This window comes from Stegastes partitus, unplaced genomic scaffold (assembly GCF_000690725.1).
Source record: "Stegastes partitus isolate 25-593 unplaced genomic scaffold, Stegastes_partitus-1.0.2 Scaffold2191, whole genome shotgun sequence".
In the NCBI taxonomy this organism is placed as follows: Eukaryota; Metazoa; Chordata; class Actinopteri; family Pomacentridae; genus Stegastes; species Stegastes partitus.
In genome coordinates this window covers 24,196-44,383 of record NW_007579922.1, presented here as the reverse complement: position 1 = coordinate 44,383, position 20,188 = coordinate 24,196, and the positions used below count along the sequence as shown (strand labels likewise).

The 20,188-nt window shown below is 41.3% G+C and overlaps 1 protein-coding gene across 1 annotated transcript in view; it reads left to right on the top strand.

Annotated features, from left to right (window-relative positions):
* vstm2b (V-set and transmembrane domain containing 2B) overlaps positions 1–18,090 on the top strand; it is a 23,903-nt gene extending 5,813 nt beyond the window's left edge. Inside the window, exon 5 of the mRNA XM_008304336.1 lies at positions 18,002–18,090. Within this exon, the coding sequence (XP_008302558.1) occupies positions 18,002–18,090 (89 nt within the window). The remainder of the gene's footprint in view (positions 1–18,001) is intronic.
* The last annotated feature ends 2,098 nt before the right edge of the window (positions 18,091–20,188 follow it).

Sequence of the window (20,188 nt, the reverse complement as noted above, 5' to 3'; positions counted from 1 at the left end):
GATATCACCTCAGTGCAGTGAGCTGAAGTCAAGTACACTCACCTCCTTCAGTGATTGCACACTTGGAAACAGTGTAGTGCTTATTTTAATCAGGCCAGGTAGCTATAACACAGTTTTTTAGGTACATCTGCTTCAAGCTTGGCAGCTATAATGAGGAAACCCCAACACTGGAATCCAGACACATGGTGGTGCAGTGAAATGAAAAGCACAGCATGTGGTCATAGAAATAATCAGGTTGTTTTAGGTTAGATGTCATGCAGGGCCACACTTTAGATTGGCCGTCACTACACTTGTCTGTGATCCAGACCTCTTCAAACAAACATCTGGGAGTGTGGACGCAGATTGCATCCTGCTGTATCTATGTACACTGCAGTAAGCTCCCAGTCAAAAACAAACCAATGATTAACAAAGAAGTTGTGAGGCCACGTGTCCACTGTTCATTTATGTAACCTGCATCTGTTGTCTGTCTTCTGGATGATTACTGACACAGCACATAAAAGCTCACAGCCACAATCTCTGCTTCCGTTACTGGGCTGTGCAGCCTGAGTGCTTAATGCTTCTCATTGTTTATGCTATTTTAAAGCAGTTACAGTCATGATGTCCACTGTGTTTTGACAAATTTGTTGATAAAATTATACGTTTTTTAAATTGTGACTATAATTTTTTTTTGTCAATCACAAATCCATTTATGCTTATAACAATACATTACCAATGGTTATTAATGGTTATTTGTTTTTTCAATTAAATATGCTACAACTGACAGACACGTCTCTCTAGTAGAGACACAATCTGCAAAATATGGATGAAAAATACAGCCATCACCACAAATCAGGACATTAGCTGCTTTCACAGTGGCTGAAGCTATGCTAACGGCTGGCAGCTAAGATATGGACCTTGGAAGGCATTAAAAGTGACAGAGCAGAGAAAGATTAAGAGATGGAAATAAACAGCGGACAGAGCTGCAGGAGACAAACTGTTAATGATCTCAATCAATTGATCTCACAGTAAACACTGAGGAGTGTTGTAGCGTTACGTGACGCTCAAACGTCATAACTCCTACTTCTGTATTTGTACATATTCAATGACAGCAGTCCTTCTCAAATAGTGGGGCAATGCCGGGGGGGCGTCTGACCCCGTGGCAGTGTTAATTTTGTCAATGAAAACTTAAACAAAAACTTGACGACCCATTTTTCTGTGACTAATTTATGACGATGATGTAAATTTAAGAAGCACCAACGACAAAAATGAAAACAAAATCTCTGTTCATTATCACTTGACGAGTATAATTCATCCCACATCTACCCAACCGGTCGAGGCAGATGGCCGTCCCTCCCTGAGCCTGGTTCTGTCGGTGTTTCAGTTCCTTCCCACTGTTGCAGACTGCTTGCGGACTGCTGAAGCTTATAGGGAATCCAAATGTTTTGGATTGTTGGGTGTTTCTGCCTTTGTTAAGTGCTATGAGATGACTTATTGTTGTAAATATGCGCTATACAAATAAAATTGAATTGAACTGAATTAAAGACGTGACGAAAAAGATGACGCTGGCCTGCCGGACAATCTGGATTACAACCATCCTCTATGCCAGTGTTTGTCAAAGTGTGTGACGCCTCCCCAGATTCACATTTTAACAGCAATCACAGTTTTTCTATAAACATGATGGCCTGTAGTATGGACATTTAAAATGCGCTCAGTTCGTAGAAAAGTCCATTAAAAAAAAAAAAAAAATTAAATTTAAAAACATGGTAAAAACTCTGCTAATAGAAAAAATTTCAAGTTGGGCAATTTTGTGTAGAATGCACTTTCCACAGTTTTCTGACAAATTTTTGGTCGCTCACCTCTCAGAGGAGCTGCACTGAACACACCTGGTAGCATCTACCGGAGCAGCATGTGAGGCGTTTCGGGATAATCGGTACCCATGAGCATTTTCAGCAATCGTTTAGCCTGTGTCCAGTTAATGACTGATATTGGAAGAGGATTGGTGACAACATAAAATATTTTAAGGTTAAAACATTTTACAAATATCAAGCATATCACTGAAAATCATTGCAGCGTAACTAAGTTATGCAAAAACAACTATTCATCAGCATTCATGGTACATTAAGAGCTGTGGCAATGCTGAACCAAAGTAAGGGAGTGGGGCGACCAAGTCATCAGCTGGTGCAACCAATGAGCCATTGGAAAAGTTAGTCTGGAGCCCTGTAACAGAATCACCAAGTGCAAGAAACCACGTCCAATAGCTGAGGATCTCCTACTCCCCACTGCTCTTGATATGGTGTCAACAATGACTAATAAGACTACCACCGCAAAACTGAAGGCTATCCCCCCCCTGTTCCTTTTACTGACCACTGAGCAAGTTGTTGCTGCACTATTTGACTGCTCGTGATATTTAATCTCAGTAAATTTAAACTGGCTCATTTTATGACTATTTAAGGCGAGGGGGGGCCCGAAAGATTTTTGTCCTCTAAAGGGGGGCCTGACAGAAAACATTTGAGAACCAATGAATTACAGTAACCCTCATGAATAAAGAGGCATTGTTATGAAGGCCATTAAGGTTTGATGAAACCTTAATGGGCGATCTTTAAACAACTTTTAACAAGTCAAGTCTCCTATAGTAGTCCTGTCTTTTATATTATATTACGTTATATTACTTTTAAGATGAAGTGCATCTCTGTTTTTACCTTACCTGTCATTTAGTGCCCACACACTCTTTGTTCTGTCTGTAGCTACGATTTTTTGTTTCGTCCTTCGACTGTGGTCCCTGAGTCTGTATTTGGTCAGAATCTGTTCCTGCTTTCGATCTCTGACAGTAAAGATATATTCTGCCAGGTTTTATGCATGGTTTGGAGACAGAAAACAGTGACGTTAGTTCTGAGTTTCAGTTTGATTCGTCAAGTGTTCCAGATCAGCATCTTTACTGTGAGGTTGACTGTGATTAGTGGATGGAGAGCAGGGCTGGAATGAAGCTCCTCAGTGGGGTGTCTCAGGACCAGCTGACAAGAGAGGCTTTTTGGAGGGTAAAGGTCTTGAGCATGTGTCTGAATTCTCAGTGTGTCTTGTGAACTTGATTTGAGATGTAGCCAAAATTGAAGCATTCCTTTTTTGTGTTCAGCCAATGGGTAATGGCCTAATTCTGCCCTACTCTGATCTGTGTTTTTCTTTGGATATTTAATATGGGCCTATAGATTTCAGGGCATCTATGGGATGCTTGTTCTACCAGTCAAACAACCAGCAGTGGTTGAAGCATTAGTGGTGAGTAGAGGTGTCCAACACTATTTGAGAGAGTCCAGTGGCATCACAACAGTATTTCCCATGCAGTGATTTATTTCTGGCAGCCCACAGCAATATCAACACTGACCGCCATGTATTGATTTTCTGTTTTTCTACTGTTTAAAATGGATAATATCTTGTTTCACTGTACAGATGCACCTCGCCCTCTCTCTGTCTCTCTCTCTCCACCAGAACTTCAGCTTCAACTGCCAGTTTCTATAAGTGCACAATTGGAATTGCACTTTACAAGTTAATTATTTACTGAGTTCAATTGTCAGGAGGCAGGTCATTTCATTAACAAAATGAAATGACAAAAACTGCCCACACAGCCCCAAAATAAAACAATCAACTGTTTACTCTGTCATTTCCTGCCTTAATAAGTACATGTATGGCCACTTCGAGTGACATGTGGATGGCATCACAGGACAGTCCGTAATCCAGAGACCTTTTCATTGGCCTTCCTGAGCTCTACTCATGCTCCATCGCTTTGGTCATTTTTGGGTGAGCTTGGAGTGCCATAATATTGACGGCCAGAGCCACAACACCAAACTTCGTAACCACTCCTAAGGAAACCAATGAGTGACGTGTCTACATACAGTCAATAATATTAGTCCAGTTTTGATGTGCTGTCTGAGGCTACATGTTTCTAACAGCTGCGAGCAGTGTCAGCAAAACACACATTTAACCTCAGAACTTCATGGGAGGAAGCAAAACTACACACTTCACAGAAAAAGCAAAAACAAGAAAAACAAAACAACAGAAAAGAAGTTTTGTAGATTGCACTTTTAAAAGTTCTACTTTGATACAGACCAAGTCATTTGATTAGAAAAAATATGTCTTTCTCTCCAAGCAGTGGAGCAACAGAGAGGGTAAAAGTAACTCAAGCAAATGATAACTGCACTAACTAAGACAGAGATTTGAAACAAAGCACAAACACACAAAGACGGGAATGACTCATTCACTGAAAATGTGCACCTGTATCAGAGTGTTCATGGCCACCTGTTCTCTCTGCTGTAAACCAGCTCACAGCTAGGAATGATGGCTTGATGTACAGTACATGTGAAGTACAGTAAATACACAGATGAGCCACAGTCACTGACACTGAAGTGAATAGCATTGATCATCTTGTTGCAACACAATGTTCTAGGAAACCTTGGCCCCTAGTATTTATATGGATGTTAGTGACATGTTAGTAACCTGCCTAAACAGTGTTGCAGACCACGTACACCCACCCGTGGCAACAGCACTTCCTGCAGGACAGTGCGCCCTGTCACACAACCACAACTGTTCAGGAACATCTCAAAAAATCCAAGGCCTCCAAGCTCACCAGATTCCAATCTGACTGAGCATCCACAAGGTACACCAACACAAACCTGAGGCCCCATCTGCAGCCCACGAGACCTAAAGGGTCCGCCGGCAACATCATGGCGCCAGACACTTCAGAACACCCTCAGAGGTTCCACATCCATGCTGTGATAGATAGAGCTATTTTGGCGGGATATTAAGCGGGTGGTTTTAATGTTGTGGCTAATTAGTGTGTAATACAATGATCAAAGTTCAAGGTTACTTTATTAATACCTGTGGGTAGATTTGTTTTGCAGAAAACAAATGATAGCATTTGGCATTCTATAACAAAATACACACTGAACCTGACAGGCAGGTACTTGATTGAGTGACAAGACAAAAAAGACAAAAAAAGACAAGAGACAAAAAAATGCTCAGTATTCTGCCAGTCATCAGTTTAAACAAACTACTGAGGTTACATGTTGGTCTTTTCTGAAGACCTTAACAAGCAGGTCAAACTGTTCAACTACTTTGGTTCCTCTCTGCTGGTTCTGCTTGCCCTCCAGTTGTTCACCTTGATAATTTCAAAGAATTGTGTTAAAGCAGCGTTTTAATCAAAATCTTCATTTCAGCTCCATTGTTGGCACATGTTGCGCTCAGAGCCTCTTACTACAAATGTACTTTAGTCCATTTCATGGAGTAGCTAACAAAGGATCATCCAATTTATAGGGACATCAGCATGTTACTCGGATTAGAGAGTGTAATTGTAATCGCAAAATATTTGACGTTTTCTGTCCAGCTCATTTAGATGACGAGAGAACTAACAGAGTGCTGTCAGCACAGTGCTTAGCTCATTAGATTTTCTTATCACCAGCACATAAATGCAGGCTTGCAAAGGTTGGATTTCAAAAACTCAATCGTTTAGACTAGACTTGATCCTCAGATCATTTTTATGTAGCACTTATCTTTTGTTTTTCTTTCTCCCCGTGCAGTGTGGGTTCTCTCTGGGTTCTCCGGATTCCTCCCACACAGTCCAAAAACATGTTGAGGTTAATTGGTGATTCTAAATTGTCCATAGGTGTGAATGTGAGTGTGCTTGGTTGTCTGTCTCTAAGTGTAGCCCTGTGATAGACTCCCGACCTGTCCAGGGTGTTCCCTGCCTTCGCCCTAAGTCAGCTGGGATAGGCTCCAGCCCCCCCGCGACCCTAGTGAGGATTAAGCGGTGTATAGATGATGGATGGATGTTGAGCAAAGCCAGAGGGAGTTCACATGAAAGTCATGAAAGCCAGACTCCACACAGATTAGAGGAACATGGATGAAATGATTCATTCTATCTCCATTATCATATATTCTCTTCTTTGGCTTGCATTGTATTAACAATAGATTTTCAATAGTGTTAGTTCTGTGTATGAAGTTTCTAAAATTAAGATTCTTGTTCCAATTATGGGTTGTGATTAGCACCTTCGCCTCGCAGCTGGAAGGTCGCTGGTTTGCGTCCCGGTGATGACACCCGGGATCTTCTGTGTGGAGTTTGTATGTTCTTCCCGTGCAGCGTGGGTTTCTTGTCCGTAGGTGTGAATGTGAGTGTGCTTGGTTGTCTGTCTCTAAGTGTGGCCCTGTGATAGACTGGCGACCTGTTCAGGTTGTCCCCGGCCTTCACCCTGGGATAGGTTCCAGCCCCCCGCGACCCTAGTGAGGATTAAGTGGTGTATATATAATGGATGGATGGATGGATGGATGTTCCAATTATCATACAGGTTTGTGGTGAATAATGTTTAGATTGTCCCATGTGAATGATCTTTTTCTCCCTTTTTTAAGAAAATGTATGTCTGAAAATTTCCTGATTTGTCTGTTTTCCAGTTGAGCTCCACATTTTTTCTGCTTTATTCTGAAAAGGCTATATTGATTCTGTGTAATGCCGTCAGTATCATGTGACCTGAATAGTAGCTTCTGTAAGCTGTGCATGTGACTCTGCAGTGCATTCAGCTGTATGGACCGCGCAGCGAAAAGCATCAACATGCAACCACGACTTTCTGATTTAAACACATGACATGCATTAGCACAGTGGTGATCAGAGGGTAGATAATTATAAATGCAGTGCAGTCACTGATGCAGAAATCAGTCAACAGGAAACTGACCTTGTACATGTTGGTGCAGTAATTTTACATCTGTCTGACACACAGCAGCTGATTACAGAACAGTTCTTTGCTCTGATCTTAATCCAGATGATCCTGCGTTGTCCTCTTTGCTCAACGACATTTATCTTAGCTTATGAATCAGCTGTTTTCTCTAAAATGCTGCTATAATCAAACAGCCCTTTTAGTAAGTGCACCACTGATGCATTATTCTGACAAAGTGAAGTCCATTTGCTTTGTTCTTTACCCATAATTGTTGTGGTATTCTCTGTTTTTCTCTTTGCTTTTTTTTTTTTTTTTCTGTTTCTGCAGTTTTCTGTCTTGTGACATGTTCTTGTCTGTCATAAAAACCCTGACAGCCAGTTGACCATGTCTTTTAAATAGTTTCCAGTGGTACCATGCATCCATTATCTATACACTGCTTAATCCTCATTTGGGTCACGGGGGGGCTGGAGTCTATCCCAGCCGACTTAGAGCGAAGGCAGGGGACACCCTGGACAAGTCACCAGTCTATTACAGAGCTGCACTTAGAGACAGACAACCAAGCACACTCACATTCACACCTACAGACAATTTAGAATCACCAATTAACCTCAACATGTTTTTGGATTGTGTGGGAGGAAGCCAGAGAACCCACGCTGCACGGGGAGAACAACACTCCACGCAGAAATATCCTAGTGTCCCCACCGGGACACGAACCGGTGACCTCTTTGCTTTAAGGCTACAGTACTACCAACTGCACCACCTTACAGCCCTCCAGTGGTACCAGTTATATCAGAATTTGGGGGAAATGTGTGAATAAAAACACAACACTTCTCAGCTTCTTTTGCTCATATTTTCTTCATTATGGTGGTTTGTTCGTTTAACCAGTGGTTGTAGATGACTGTTCCTGCAGATGATTCCAGTATTGAAATAACAGAGAGTCTGCTCAGACAGCGACTTCTGCTCAACAAACAAATACATACATTTTTATCTCAAGCAGATCAACAACATGAAAAACCACAGAATAAGGAGGCTTTGATGGAGGAGGAAGCAGCAACAAACCGAGTTAGCATGAGTGTGATGATCATTTTGTAGATCCCATGCTGTACACCAGAATCCATATGATTGGATGTTACAAGCTGCACAGCTGTGAATGAGCCAGTCATTGAAAAGCACACTGCAAACAGCTGGTGCCACTCAGCGAGTTCAAGCGTGACTTCAGTGCTGTGGCCCAACTAACATTTCATTAGATGGAATGGATTGGAATTGAGTAGCGTTTCAGCAGTGCAGATCTGAAGAGGAGAGAGCTGGCGATTGATATTGCTGTGGTGTGTTGATATTTTCACATTCGTGTCCCTGAGTTGACTGTCAGTCAGACGAGCTGAATCCACTTAAGTTTCAGCGACTGACTGACACCTTCCTATTGACAGAAGAAGCCACAGGAATGTTGAGACTTTTTTTCTTTTCTTTTCTTTCTTTCAGCGTTTCCACTCAGTTGATCTGCTGCAAGTATCTGACAGAAGATGAAGGTTAAAACTAAAAGATTACCTCTGCTGCCTCATCCTTACTAATAACAGCCAATGTAGTGAGCAGAGAGAGGAGGGGGAGGAGGGGAGAGCTCAAAAACACAGGCATCTGTCACTTTTCAGCAATGTCATCTGACTGAGTGGCAGAAACAATTAATATGTGAGGGGAGTGCAGAGTGAGGGGACAGATAAGCCATCAGGTGTCTCAAATTGTCTCTCATTTTTATTTCTCATCTGGGTGTTTTTGGCCTTGCCAAGGGGATGCGTCAGGGTGGGGGGCAACGTGACAGGCGACTATGACATTATTGACATATTATGTGCATGTCAGCAAACAGTGAGGCATCATTTGCAGTCGTGTTTGTCTCCTGATGAATCTCCATCAAGTCCAGATTCCCTCTGTTTTAGAGATGCTCACTCTGTCTGGGTCTGTCTGCAGGTAGGCTGCAGTTTGACTCTGAAAACAGCTGCCTGTCTACATTAACCACAGCTGAGTGGGCCTGCAGAGTTAAATGATGGGACCTGTGTGTTTACCATGACAAGTGTCACCTCTTACATTACACACAGTCATATGGGCCATAATTAATCTGTGAAAAGAGCAGCATTAGCATGTGTGTCTGTAAACACATTTTCTCTGGCAGAAAAGCAGTTTTCCTGGTCCTGGGAGTGCCTCATCCTCATTGCTGGAATAAGGATGCATGGATTTTGTTTCTATAACAAAAATAGTGACAGCATATCATCACTCTAATCGTTGTTGTATGATAGACGAGCATTGCCCTTCATTGTAATCTATCTGGCATATGCAGCTCAGAAAAGACTGACACAACCAACAAGCTTCTTCTCCAATTTCTTGATTACCAGAGTAATAAGTCTTGATCATAGTATTAGTTGCTGAAAAAGGAGACATCAGTGCCTTTCTGAAAATTTCAGAGTTTTTCAGCTCGCTGCTGCAGAAAGAGGTTGGAGCACTGTGACAGCTGCATGTGCTCTCTCCACATTGGGAACAACAAAAAATGATTCTGGTGCTCAGAAAGTACGCCATACAGACATAAGCTAACATCTGCGTTTGCGTGACAGACGGAATGTTATCTCCAGAGGGAGCAGTCTTCTTCCACAGAGTCAGACATGCTGCACAGACATGTTAGCACAGTAACCCAGAACAAATGAACCAAACACTGGCTCTCGAAAAGGCCTCTCACATTTTTCACGTTTCACTTTTTTAACAGCCACCTACACCTTTAGCAGTTCTTCTACAAGTTTGGAAGGGACGGCTGAGGCAAGGGGTTGATTGCAATCTACAGCCTGAGTGCTATATGCCATTAAATACTACACACTGCATCAAGTAACAAGCTGAAAAAAAATGATCTGATGTGCTTAAATGTATAACCACCTGCTAGAACTGAATGATACTTATGATATTTAACAGAGATATTATTAAATATATTGTTATGGAGTGTATTATGTGGTGAAGGGAAAGGTCTTGTTCATGTTAAAGATTCTTTGGATGACCACGTCCTCCCTTACACACAGCAGTGACAGCTGTTTTCTGATTTACTCTACAAAAAACCTGGGACTTTGATGTGTCGCTTGAAACCACTTTTCTTTGAGAAACTGATGTCCCTCCCACTTCTATAAGCCTGTACTCAACAGAAAATTGATAAGCAACAATTTTATTTGAAGCATGTGGTGCTTTTCTCCCATCTTAAATACACAATGTTTGGGATTGTGATGGCCTTTATTTCCGATTTATTTAATGTTTTTAGATGGAAAATCAGTTAAGGCTGGGGTAAAGTTTCAAACAAGGGGAGGTTCAAGGTTCAGGCCACAGCTAACTCACTGACTCCATGGCAACATTATATGGCAACTTAAATAGTAGGGCTGAACATTTAGTCAATTTCAAATTAAAATCACAATTGGAACCACTGCAATTAGTGAATTGCCACGGTTATACAAGGTGTGGCTGATACTGAAATTCTGTTTTATTGAATTGAGCAGAGTGAAACTTCCAGAGGTTGTTTGTGCTGCCCTTTGACCAGCAGACACAATGAGGTTCAGACTGCACACTGTGGTTCGACCGACATAAGCCCAGTCTCATTTTAAGAGCCGCACCTTATATATTTTGCAACACATGAGCACCAGGATTTAAACTATCATGTTCATGGTTTTACAAATGAATGCTGTCCTCCTGATGTGACAGTCACGCTTTTGATCGTGTCTCATGTGGTATTTCTCAATCACATAGTTTAAATCTGTTACACACTGAATATGAACTGAAGCTTGAGTCTAGAAAATGAAATCATCAATCAGATCACAATATCTGTCAAAAAAAAAAAAATCGCATTTAGATATTCTTCCCAGATCGTTCACTCCTCCCAAATTGCATGTTGATAATGTAGGACTCACATGCATGTAACGGGAGAGAAATGGTAGTTTTAGGCTCAGTAAGTGGATGATGTGCTAATTAACTGGCAGAATGAGAGAACAGTGGAAGCCAAGAGTGGCAGAAATAAGAAAAAAAGGATTAAGAATGAAGTTGTTGCTGCAATTGAACTGTGGTTTCAGTGAACAATGAAAATAATAAAACACAACCACCAAACACTAACAGTCGCTGTAAACAGGGGTGCAGGGATACATAGAACATGTAGATAAGAATACAGCAAGATTACAAGACTCTGAGATCAAGGACAGCACAGTTGGTGGATGTTTCTTTGTTGAATATTACAGTATCTTTACACACAGTTGTAGGTAAAATACTCTCTTACACAACAGTAATGTAGCATAACTGCTGCGTGAGATTCTGGAAAAAGGACAGATGTAGCACACGGAGACAGAATCAGACTGACACCGACCTCCACTGAGACTCTCTGCACAATCTGACCTGACAGCTGCTCCAATCCCTTATCTGCACAGACTCTCTGTGTGTGTGTGTCTGTGTGTTTTCCATTTGAATGTTACAGGTTACACCTAATCCATCTGTTTGAGTTGATGAACTGATGGGTTGTGCTCATTGACTCACTTTATCTGTAGTGCAATAAGAAATGCAAAGTAACCAAAACATAAGATGGGATGTGCGTATGACAGACAGCATCTGGCAAATCATGTTGTTGTCAGTACAGCAGTGTTTTCTGACATCTGTGTTGGCAAAGTAAACAGATTCACTAAGCTCCAACTCACTTTCTCTTTGTCATCAGCAGAGAGCAGTGATGAAAACATTCAGGTAGCAGCTTCTCATGTTTAGTGCGTGCCGACTGTCACTGTGACCTGTCACTGACTCTGTGAGGAGTTTGATTAGAACTTTAAACTTGTGTGATATTGATTTGCACGTTGGCCTAACATCATCTGTAATGACACTGTGCAATCACACAGTGGACTGAATGTTTCTGTAGTTCCACAGCATCAGACGTCAGAGTGATCAGGGAAACCAGTTTCAACTTTCAATGGCTGAAAAATGAAATGTGTTGGATTCAGTTACTGCAGCTATTATCTTCTTTATGTCAGATACACATTTAATCAGCACGTGACTGAATCAGGACATCCACGACTCTTAGCACCGACTTAAAAGATAAAAGACATGTATTGCAGTTTGTAATGCAAACTCTACTTGAACTTTTCATCTGATTACTGATGTTAGTTTTATTTTAATCATGGTTTTATCAGATTCTCTCAACAGATTATGTTGCTCCACTTTTGGACACTTTCCGTTATTTAATTCGATAAAAGTCAAAAAGTCTAATTTAAAATTGGAATATAGTTGTACATTAACCTTAACTGACATGAAAGTTAAATCATAGTTGAACAAATTGCTGCATCTATTTGTGCATCTGTGCACAAACAAGCATTTTTGCCTCGAGGCGGTGCTAATTAGGCGGTGCAACGCAGACTTTACTGGAACTAATGTCAGTCTGAGTCGTGTCGGCTGAGACAGTAGCAGTCGCTGTGTGGGTGGAGGGTCGCTGTGTTGCTATAGTCAGAGATAAAACGCAGTTCCAAATTGTTCTAATACTAATCTTTTTTATGACGGCATCAGCCTTCCTTTAGGAAGCCCCGACATTACAAGATACTGGGATTAAAATGAGAACCTTTATGACACGGCAGCATTCACAGTCACCAGTCTTGACTAAATCAACTTTGTGGTTTAAAATGATTTTGAGTTTGGATAGCTCAGCGGGCAGGGCAGGCGACCCATGTACAGGGGCTACAGTCCCCGACGCAGTGGCCTGAGTTCGATTCCACCCAGCGGCTCATTTGCTGCATGTCATTTCCCCACTCTCCTCCCCACGTTTCTCTGTCTGTCTTTCACTGTCGCTGTCAATAAAGCTGGAAAAGGCCAAAAATACATCTTAAACTAAAAAATGATTTTGAGTTTGATTGAAAGCATTTGACACTGATTGTTTCAAAGTTCCACGATGTAGCAACATTGCAGTCCTGCATACTGACACATTTTTTACTTTGTACAGCACTTATGTTCCCATGTAACCTATACAATATAAACACTTCACATCATGCAAACCCTTGCGTATTCCTATATGTGCACAGTACAACATCAGGAGGAGCCAGGAGGGGAAAATGGCAGCCTAAGTCCACAACAGGACTTTCACCCAAGACCAGCACGCTTGTAATTCAGTTTCATTCTGAATTGTTTACTTTTGGCTTTCACTTAGTGTTTGGTTAGATTAAGGCACAGTACACGGTTAGCTTTTGGAAGACAGTACGGTAGGGATGAAAATACAACCCTTTAACAACATGTTTCAAGTTTCTCCTCCATTTTAAGGGTTGTAAGGGTGACAAATCCATCCATCCATCCATTATCTATACACCGCTTAATCCTCACTAAGGTTGTGGGGGGCTGGAGCCTATCCCAGCTGACTCAGGGCGAAGGCAGGGGACACCCTGGACAGGTCACCAGTCCATCACAGGGCTACACTTAGAGACAGACAACCAAGCACACTCACATTCACACCTACGGACAATTTAGAATCACCGATTAACCTCAACATGTTTTTGGACTGTGTGGGAGGAGAACCCGGAGAGAACCCACACTGCACGGGGGGGAACATGCAAACTCCACGCAGACAGATCCCGGGTGTCCTCACCGGGACGCGAACTGGTGACCTTCTAGCTGCGAGGCAACGGTGCTAACCACTGAGACACCTTGCAGCCCGGGTGACAAATCCTGTTCTATATAATGCATTGGTATTAGCTAACTGAAGAGGAGCAACAATAAAATAAATTGCAAACTATGTTGATAAGAAATGTATTTGACAAATGTCTCAAACAAGAAACTTGCTATGTGAGCATGAATTTTCCGCTGAGATTAAAATGTCAAGGTCACAGTCTATCCCCATACATCCAGACAGGTGTCAGACAGCCTTTATGTCTCAGAGATTTGTAGAGCAGTGGTAGATCACTGACACCTCACAGTGTCTAAATGATCACTGTCTGGTGATGAGTTTGTTGGAGAACAAAGTAGGGACTGTAGACATGATTATTTCCTACTACAGAAGTATAAAATCCAACAGGCTTTACATTTACAGTTATTGAAGTCCTGTCATCGCATAATGAAACTGTGACTGTGTCTGCCATTTAAAATAGTGTGATGAAATGAAAAAGAAATCCAAGAATGGTCACTTTAAAGGAGAAATGTTTCAGTTATAGTGGGAAGATAGAAGTTCATATTTAGTCTTTTTAAAAGTCGCTAACATTAGTATTTTAATGGAAGTACTTTGCAGAGTATTTTAACATGAGCAAGATCTGAGGTAAATATAGTAAGATCAAACTTAATACTAACACTAAAGGTACAAAAACGCATTTGATTAGAGAGAGGGACAGGCTGTGGTTTTCAAGGATCATCTTGTAAATACCTTGGACTTCATCAGGCCACTGTGACTCTGCTGAGTCATAACATAGCATAGAGTAGATTATTATATGAAATGTATATTTGACAATGTGTCTCTTTTTGTGGAGTCTTTATGAGACTGAGAGGACACACCATGTAGTTGGCTGGAGGGTCTAGTCATGCCTGCTAATATTGGGATTTAAAAGCAATGAGATTTCTTCCCGGCATCGCCCTACCACCCCTCACGCTGTCCATATAGCCCTTACAGTCAGACAGGGTTACACACAGTACTGTCTGAAATCACCACTATGCAACCAGTTGTTTTAAAATATCAGTGCTACAAGAATTGGGTTAACTTGTTCGAGAGCCTATCGTGACTTCTTAGAGGCTCTAAGCAAAATGCTGCCGGTGGACCCGACCTGACCCATGAGTCACTGTGACACAGTCACAGCTGACACCCCAGTGCTCCCATTAAAACCCTCCAGTTGGCTCCATCTGTCAGTCTCAGAATAAATTGACCTTTAATTTCAGTCCATTTGTGTGCAATGTGGTTGTCTTTGTTGTAGTGTAGAAACGCTGTTGCCCGTAGGCGTATATCAGATGTAATAATTATTAGGTATTTCAGTCTCACCTTTGTCAGGCGCAAAGTCACAGAACAGCCTAGGAAGTGGCTGCAGGCAAGCAAGACACAGACAGACATCAACTTTACTTACTGTTGTTTTCTGATGTCAAACTCTGAGAGGTGAGAACACACGTTTACCTGACTGCCATGTCCACAGTTCACCATGTTTTATTTTTTTGTCTCCATGACCAGAAGGATAGTTGTACTTCATCCTCTTATTAGAGTTGTAAACATTTGCTTTGACATGAGGGAGACACGGGGCCGTTGCGTAGCTTGCAAGACTGTAATAAACTTGTGTATTCTAGGGTCAATCGAGGGTCAGCGGGAGAACTGACAAACTTTTTGCCCAGGTTATAAATACTGGAGATTTACAAGAATACATTTAAATCGAGGGACAGCAGGAGAGAAGCACAACATTCTGGGGAATCCTGGGAGAGTCAACATGGATGTGTGAAATGGAGAGATGTGCTGGACTGCTGGTTTAAAGAGAGACACAGAGCAGGCTTGGAGAGAGATAAACTAATCTGGGGGAGGGGGAGAGAGGTTCTTTCAGGTGAGCTGCTGAGGCCAGCTGTGAGCGGGGGAGGCCAGGTCTTAGCTTCTGACCTCATACGCTAAGCCATTCATCAAAGTACAAATCCTGCTAACACAACAATTACATTTGATAATTTTTTTGGACTGATAACTGAAAACACCTTTCAGATAGAAATGTAGGACCATTAATCTGGTGATACGAGACAAGTCTAATCAGGTGAAACATTTTGGGTTTGGTCACATCTGTGGTTGGGCAGCCTGAAACATAGTGCTATATGTGGAACTTAAACATAAATAAGTCGTTTTTTTGAAAGGTATAACTCACTACTACCCTGAGGAATCTTACTATGTCTTTGTGTGTCTGTCTGTTCTTTATTTTTCCCAACAACTCTTCATCCAATCTACTAAATCTTTGGCATATGTGTTGCTTGGCTCCGGTTCCAGTGCAGTGTTGAGTCATATAGATGAACGTTTACTAAGAAACGTAAATAGACAAACGTTGAATAATTCACGTGAATCAGCATCAAACCAATGTCACTGATGACGATTGTGGCGCAGAGTATTTTAGAGGAAGACTGCCCTCTGCAAGCACTGCAAACTGCTGCACAAGCATTTGAATAGAAATCATCCTCACATGGTTCATGTAGACTGCAGCCACAGACAGCAACCTCTGGTCTGTTTTTTGCCTCAGCCAAGTATGATATAGGCAGCTAGAATTATCTTCACACAGAGAGTGTTCTGTCAGTAGAATCACTTAAAACTGATTTTCAAAATGTTACTTCTTCGTCCCCATGTACAGAGACATTTTGTTTACTTTAAGGATCATGTATGAGTGAAGATATGAATTCAACTAATGTTCATTTCAGTTATTTCCTTTGTCTCATATTTTGTATATATTTGCATATGTGCCAGTGATGATTTAAATTTTATATTACTCCAGTGATGAAGTGAATCAATGTCACAACCATTTGCAGTTTTTAGGTCATGTACTTAATTAACAATACAGATTCTCCGGGTCAGGGAAGGGTAGCTGTAGTATACACTGATTGCATTTAACTGTGTGTCCTTTTGAATTTGAGCACCAGTATTCCTCTCATCAGGCACCTGACAAATAGGGCCTATTTTGCTATCAATATCATAACACATCAGTTACATGGAAATGAGATGATTATGATTATATGATTGTTAAAATTCTGAGAAAAAAAATCTTTTGGGACAGCAGCACACTCTTTCAGTGTTGCTGGTAACATGTAATGAGCCATCAGGTAATTTGAGTTTTATTGTTAACATGTTGATAATTAAATAAAGTCAGTGTTGGTGAGGTAGTTTGGATAAGTGGCTGGTCGCTGATATTGACAAAGGTGCAAGCAACAATACTGGAAGACAAGAAATTGGCTTGTTTTGTATGGGCACTGCATTGGTGTAAACAGTGACAACCAAACATTATGACCAGCTGCCTACTGGTCCTCCATGAGCCACCAAACAGCTCTGAGCCACTGAGGCCTGGACTCAACCAGATGCTTGATGGTGCTCTGTGGTATCAGACTCCAGTACGTTAGCAGCAGATCCTTTAAAGCCTGTGTGTTACCAGTCATGGCTTTTGACTAAGTTACAGTCATGAGAAAGGCGAGGTTCTGTGGATGTTAGTCCACTAATTTGGTTTTGTCTGAATTATCTCAACAACTGCCAGTTTGATTGTCTGGAAATTTGGTTCAGAAATGCAGATTCCGAGGTTTTACCTCTACTGCCACCATGTGGGTGTCATTTGTCTTTTTTAGTGAAAGTTTAAATAGTGGTTAGATGGACTGTGGTAAGTGCTTCTCCTGTATGCTCCATCAGTGCTAAATTATGCTCATAATTTACACGGTTCGTTAAAATTCATGACCTTGGGCAACCAACCTTTTGCACTTCCTACACTATGCAGAGCTGATAGGGGGCACTATGACAGGAAGGGGACAAATTTATGGAGCATTTTATTCTTAAAAACATGGTGAAAATAATTTTCTTAGGGCTGTTGACAGCATTTTGTGATTTATGGAGCAATAGAAGGCATACCTAAATTTTCCTGCTGTGAAAACCATTAACTTGAATAAGTCAAAAAAGGAAAAGAAAAAAAAATAGAATGAAATGACAATTTTAAAGCTGGCTTCATCCAATGTTCAGATTTCTGTTCTGGAAGTACAGTATTCACTTGCACAATTGCACCTCATTTGCATATTCAGACGTAACAGTTCAGAATTTAAAAAAAAAAATAGTCTTAATCTGGAATCTGAAAATGGGCTGCAGGGTGGTTTGGTGGTTAGCTCTGTTGCCTCATGGCTTGGATGTTGCCTCATGTTCTTCCCATTCAGCGTGGGTTCTCTCCAGGTTCTCCGGCTTCCTCCCACAGTCCAAAAACATGTTGAGGTTAATTGGTGATTCTGAATTGTCTGTAGGTGTGAATGTGAGTGTGCTTGGTTGTCTGTCTCTAAGTCCCCACGACCCTAGTGAGGATCATAATGGATGGATGGATGGAATCTGGAAATGATATCTGCTGATATCCATTAGGAATTTTTATCTTTGTCCATTTAGTTTTAAATTTTAAACTATTGATGAATGGCATCACTACCATATCTCTCTCAAAATGATACATAGTTGAAAACATCTAAATGGACATTTTTTATGTTTTGTTGAGATTTTTATTAATTTATGCATGAAACACAATGCTGGAATGTTGCATGCTGGTGGATGCAGATAGAGGAGCTAAAGTGTGAATTGTTCTATACAATACTCTTCTAATCGTCTGTCCTCATCTTCTTCCTGTCTCCTTTTCATCCAGACTGCAGCATGATGAGCACCATGGACCCCCTCCTCTGCATCACTCTACTGTTCCTGCATAAGCTCCTCCCCTTACTGTTGGCCCACTGAGGAGACTTCAACCAAATTTATGTTGACCTGCAAATTCTCACTTTCTATACCAAACAGAAACCAAGTGGCAGTCAGTGCCCACCAGGGAGAGAGGGTCACATTTAATTGATGTTGCAACACATCACCGCAGGGAATGAAAGCAATGCAATGCAGGATGCAGGAGCCGAACACACAGGACTGGATAAAATAGTGGAGAAGAAAGCTCCTTGGACATGAAACGAAGATGAAGCGATGGGACTGTTGACAGCAAAGTGTGGACAAGAGAAATGAGCTTTTAGGTGAATGATGGGAGCATCACTACTGATCCACAAACAGCCTGTGAAGCGTGGCCACATGCAGGGCTGCCTCTGCTCTGCTTCGCGCAGAGCCCTCTTCAAACACTCCACACTCACATTTCTTGGCAGCATTTCCACTGTGAGTTCTGTCCATCTAACCATAAACGTCACTTCACTGTGATCCACTGTTCATCTGAACATAGTATCATTTGTTATGTGGAAGACATGTGACATCATGTGTTTTTTTTCTTTGGGAGGGGATGATTTGATGAGCATGACCTGTCCAACGTACAGTATGTGACATATTTTTCTGCAGCTGTGTCAGGCCTCTTCATTATACAGAGATACTGTTCGAGAAGTGTATTAGTCTAATGTGTCATGTCCACCCCCTCCTACACACATACTTTTGTTCTCATAGCTGTGTTCCATAATGTAAACAACAAATAATAAGCTGATATATTTTGAGTAAGATAAGGCACACCTTACCATTGTTGTTGTTAATCACCTCCAATAATGTTTATTTTTATTAAATTTTACGGTGATCAAAGTGACACATTTCATTTCTATGAGACAAAGTGATTTATTGGTAACTTGCAACAGAAATTAAGATGAAGGTTTATTGTTTTTTGTAATAAAAGGTAGATTACAAAGATATTGTGTGTTAATGGTTTTCTCTGACAAAAGGATGAGGAAACACACAGATTATGACCGACAGCAATCCGCATTACTCACAATCAGAGCTGGCTTCATGCTCTGCTACAGGCAATCCTGAGGTGTGATGTAATCTACCCATAGTCTAGCATTTCCATCATGTCAACAGTTCACCAGGACCATCACTTTCATTTAGGAAATGTTTTTTTTCAAATATCAGTGGCATGGGTTTTAGGGATTGTTTTGTGAACATATAACAAAGCTAATATTTTGGGTGATCATTGACCTCTAATTAAAATAGTAAAGAAATGGCTTAAGAGCAGTGCAAAATGCAGATAGGGAAGGAAAAGGCAGTTTACTTTGCCAAGTGTCAAAACAAAGCTATCAAGCAGGTAAGAAAAAGTCAACCATTCAAAAGGGAATAGCAATATATCAGGCAGCCAGAGACCAAACCAAAGCTGCAGCACTACGGTAAGTCTGAAAACAGTTGTAAGAGCAGTGATATGTACTGAAGGACTAATTAGATGATCGGGGGCAGGTGACAATTGATGGGGTAATGGCAGGGAAAACTGAGGGCAGCATCTGGTCAGGTAAAGCATGACAAGTGGCTGATCTCATTTCACTATTTTCGGCCTCCTTGTCTTCTCAATCCTCCATACTTCGTCCTCCTGCCTGTAACCTGGAAATCCATCTCAGTGCGCCATCGTAAGGGTTGTCTTAGTTTCTAAAATGCATCTTGAGGACAGAAGAGCAAGGAGAGCAGACGTACGTATGTATCCTCACTACATCCTTTGCAGAAGTCTCATTTATACTACATGGTGGTGTGTTTGAACTAGAAAAATCAAAAAGTATGACATCTGTATATTCTTGTCACATCACACCGTGGTCTGAATTGAATTATGAGTTCTGCTAATCTGACACAGACCATAAAATACAGCAGGACAACAACCAGGGGACAGATGATGCAGTGGTGCCACACGACATTTAACTGATGTCGCTTTGAAACAGCTCAGAAACAAGGACATCTCATTTTGTTAAATTACCTTCACTCGTTTCTCCTCATGTCTGTCTTTGTGCTTCTGGTGAGAGGGACGTAGGAAAAGGAGTCAGGAAAGGAACTGAGGATGTACAAACTGAGAAATGCAAAGAGGGTAAGGGTCGAGAATTAAAAA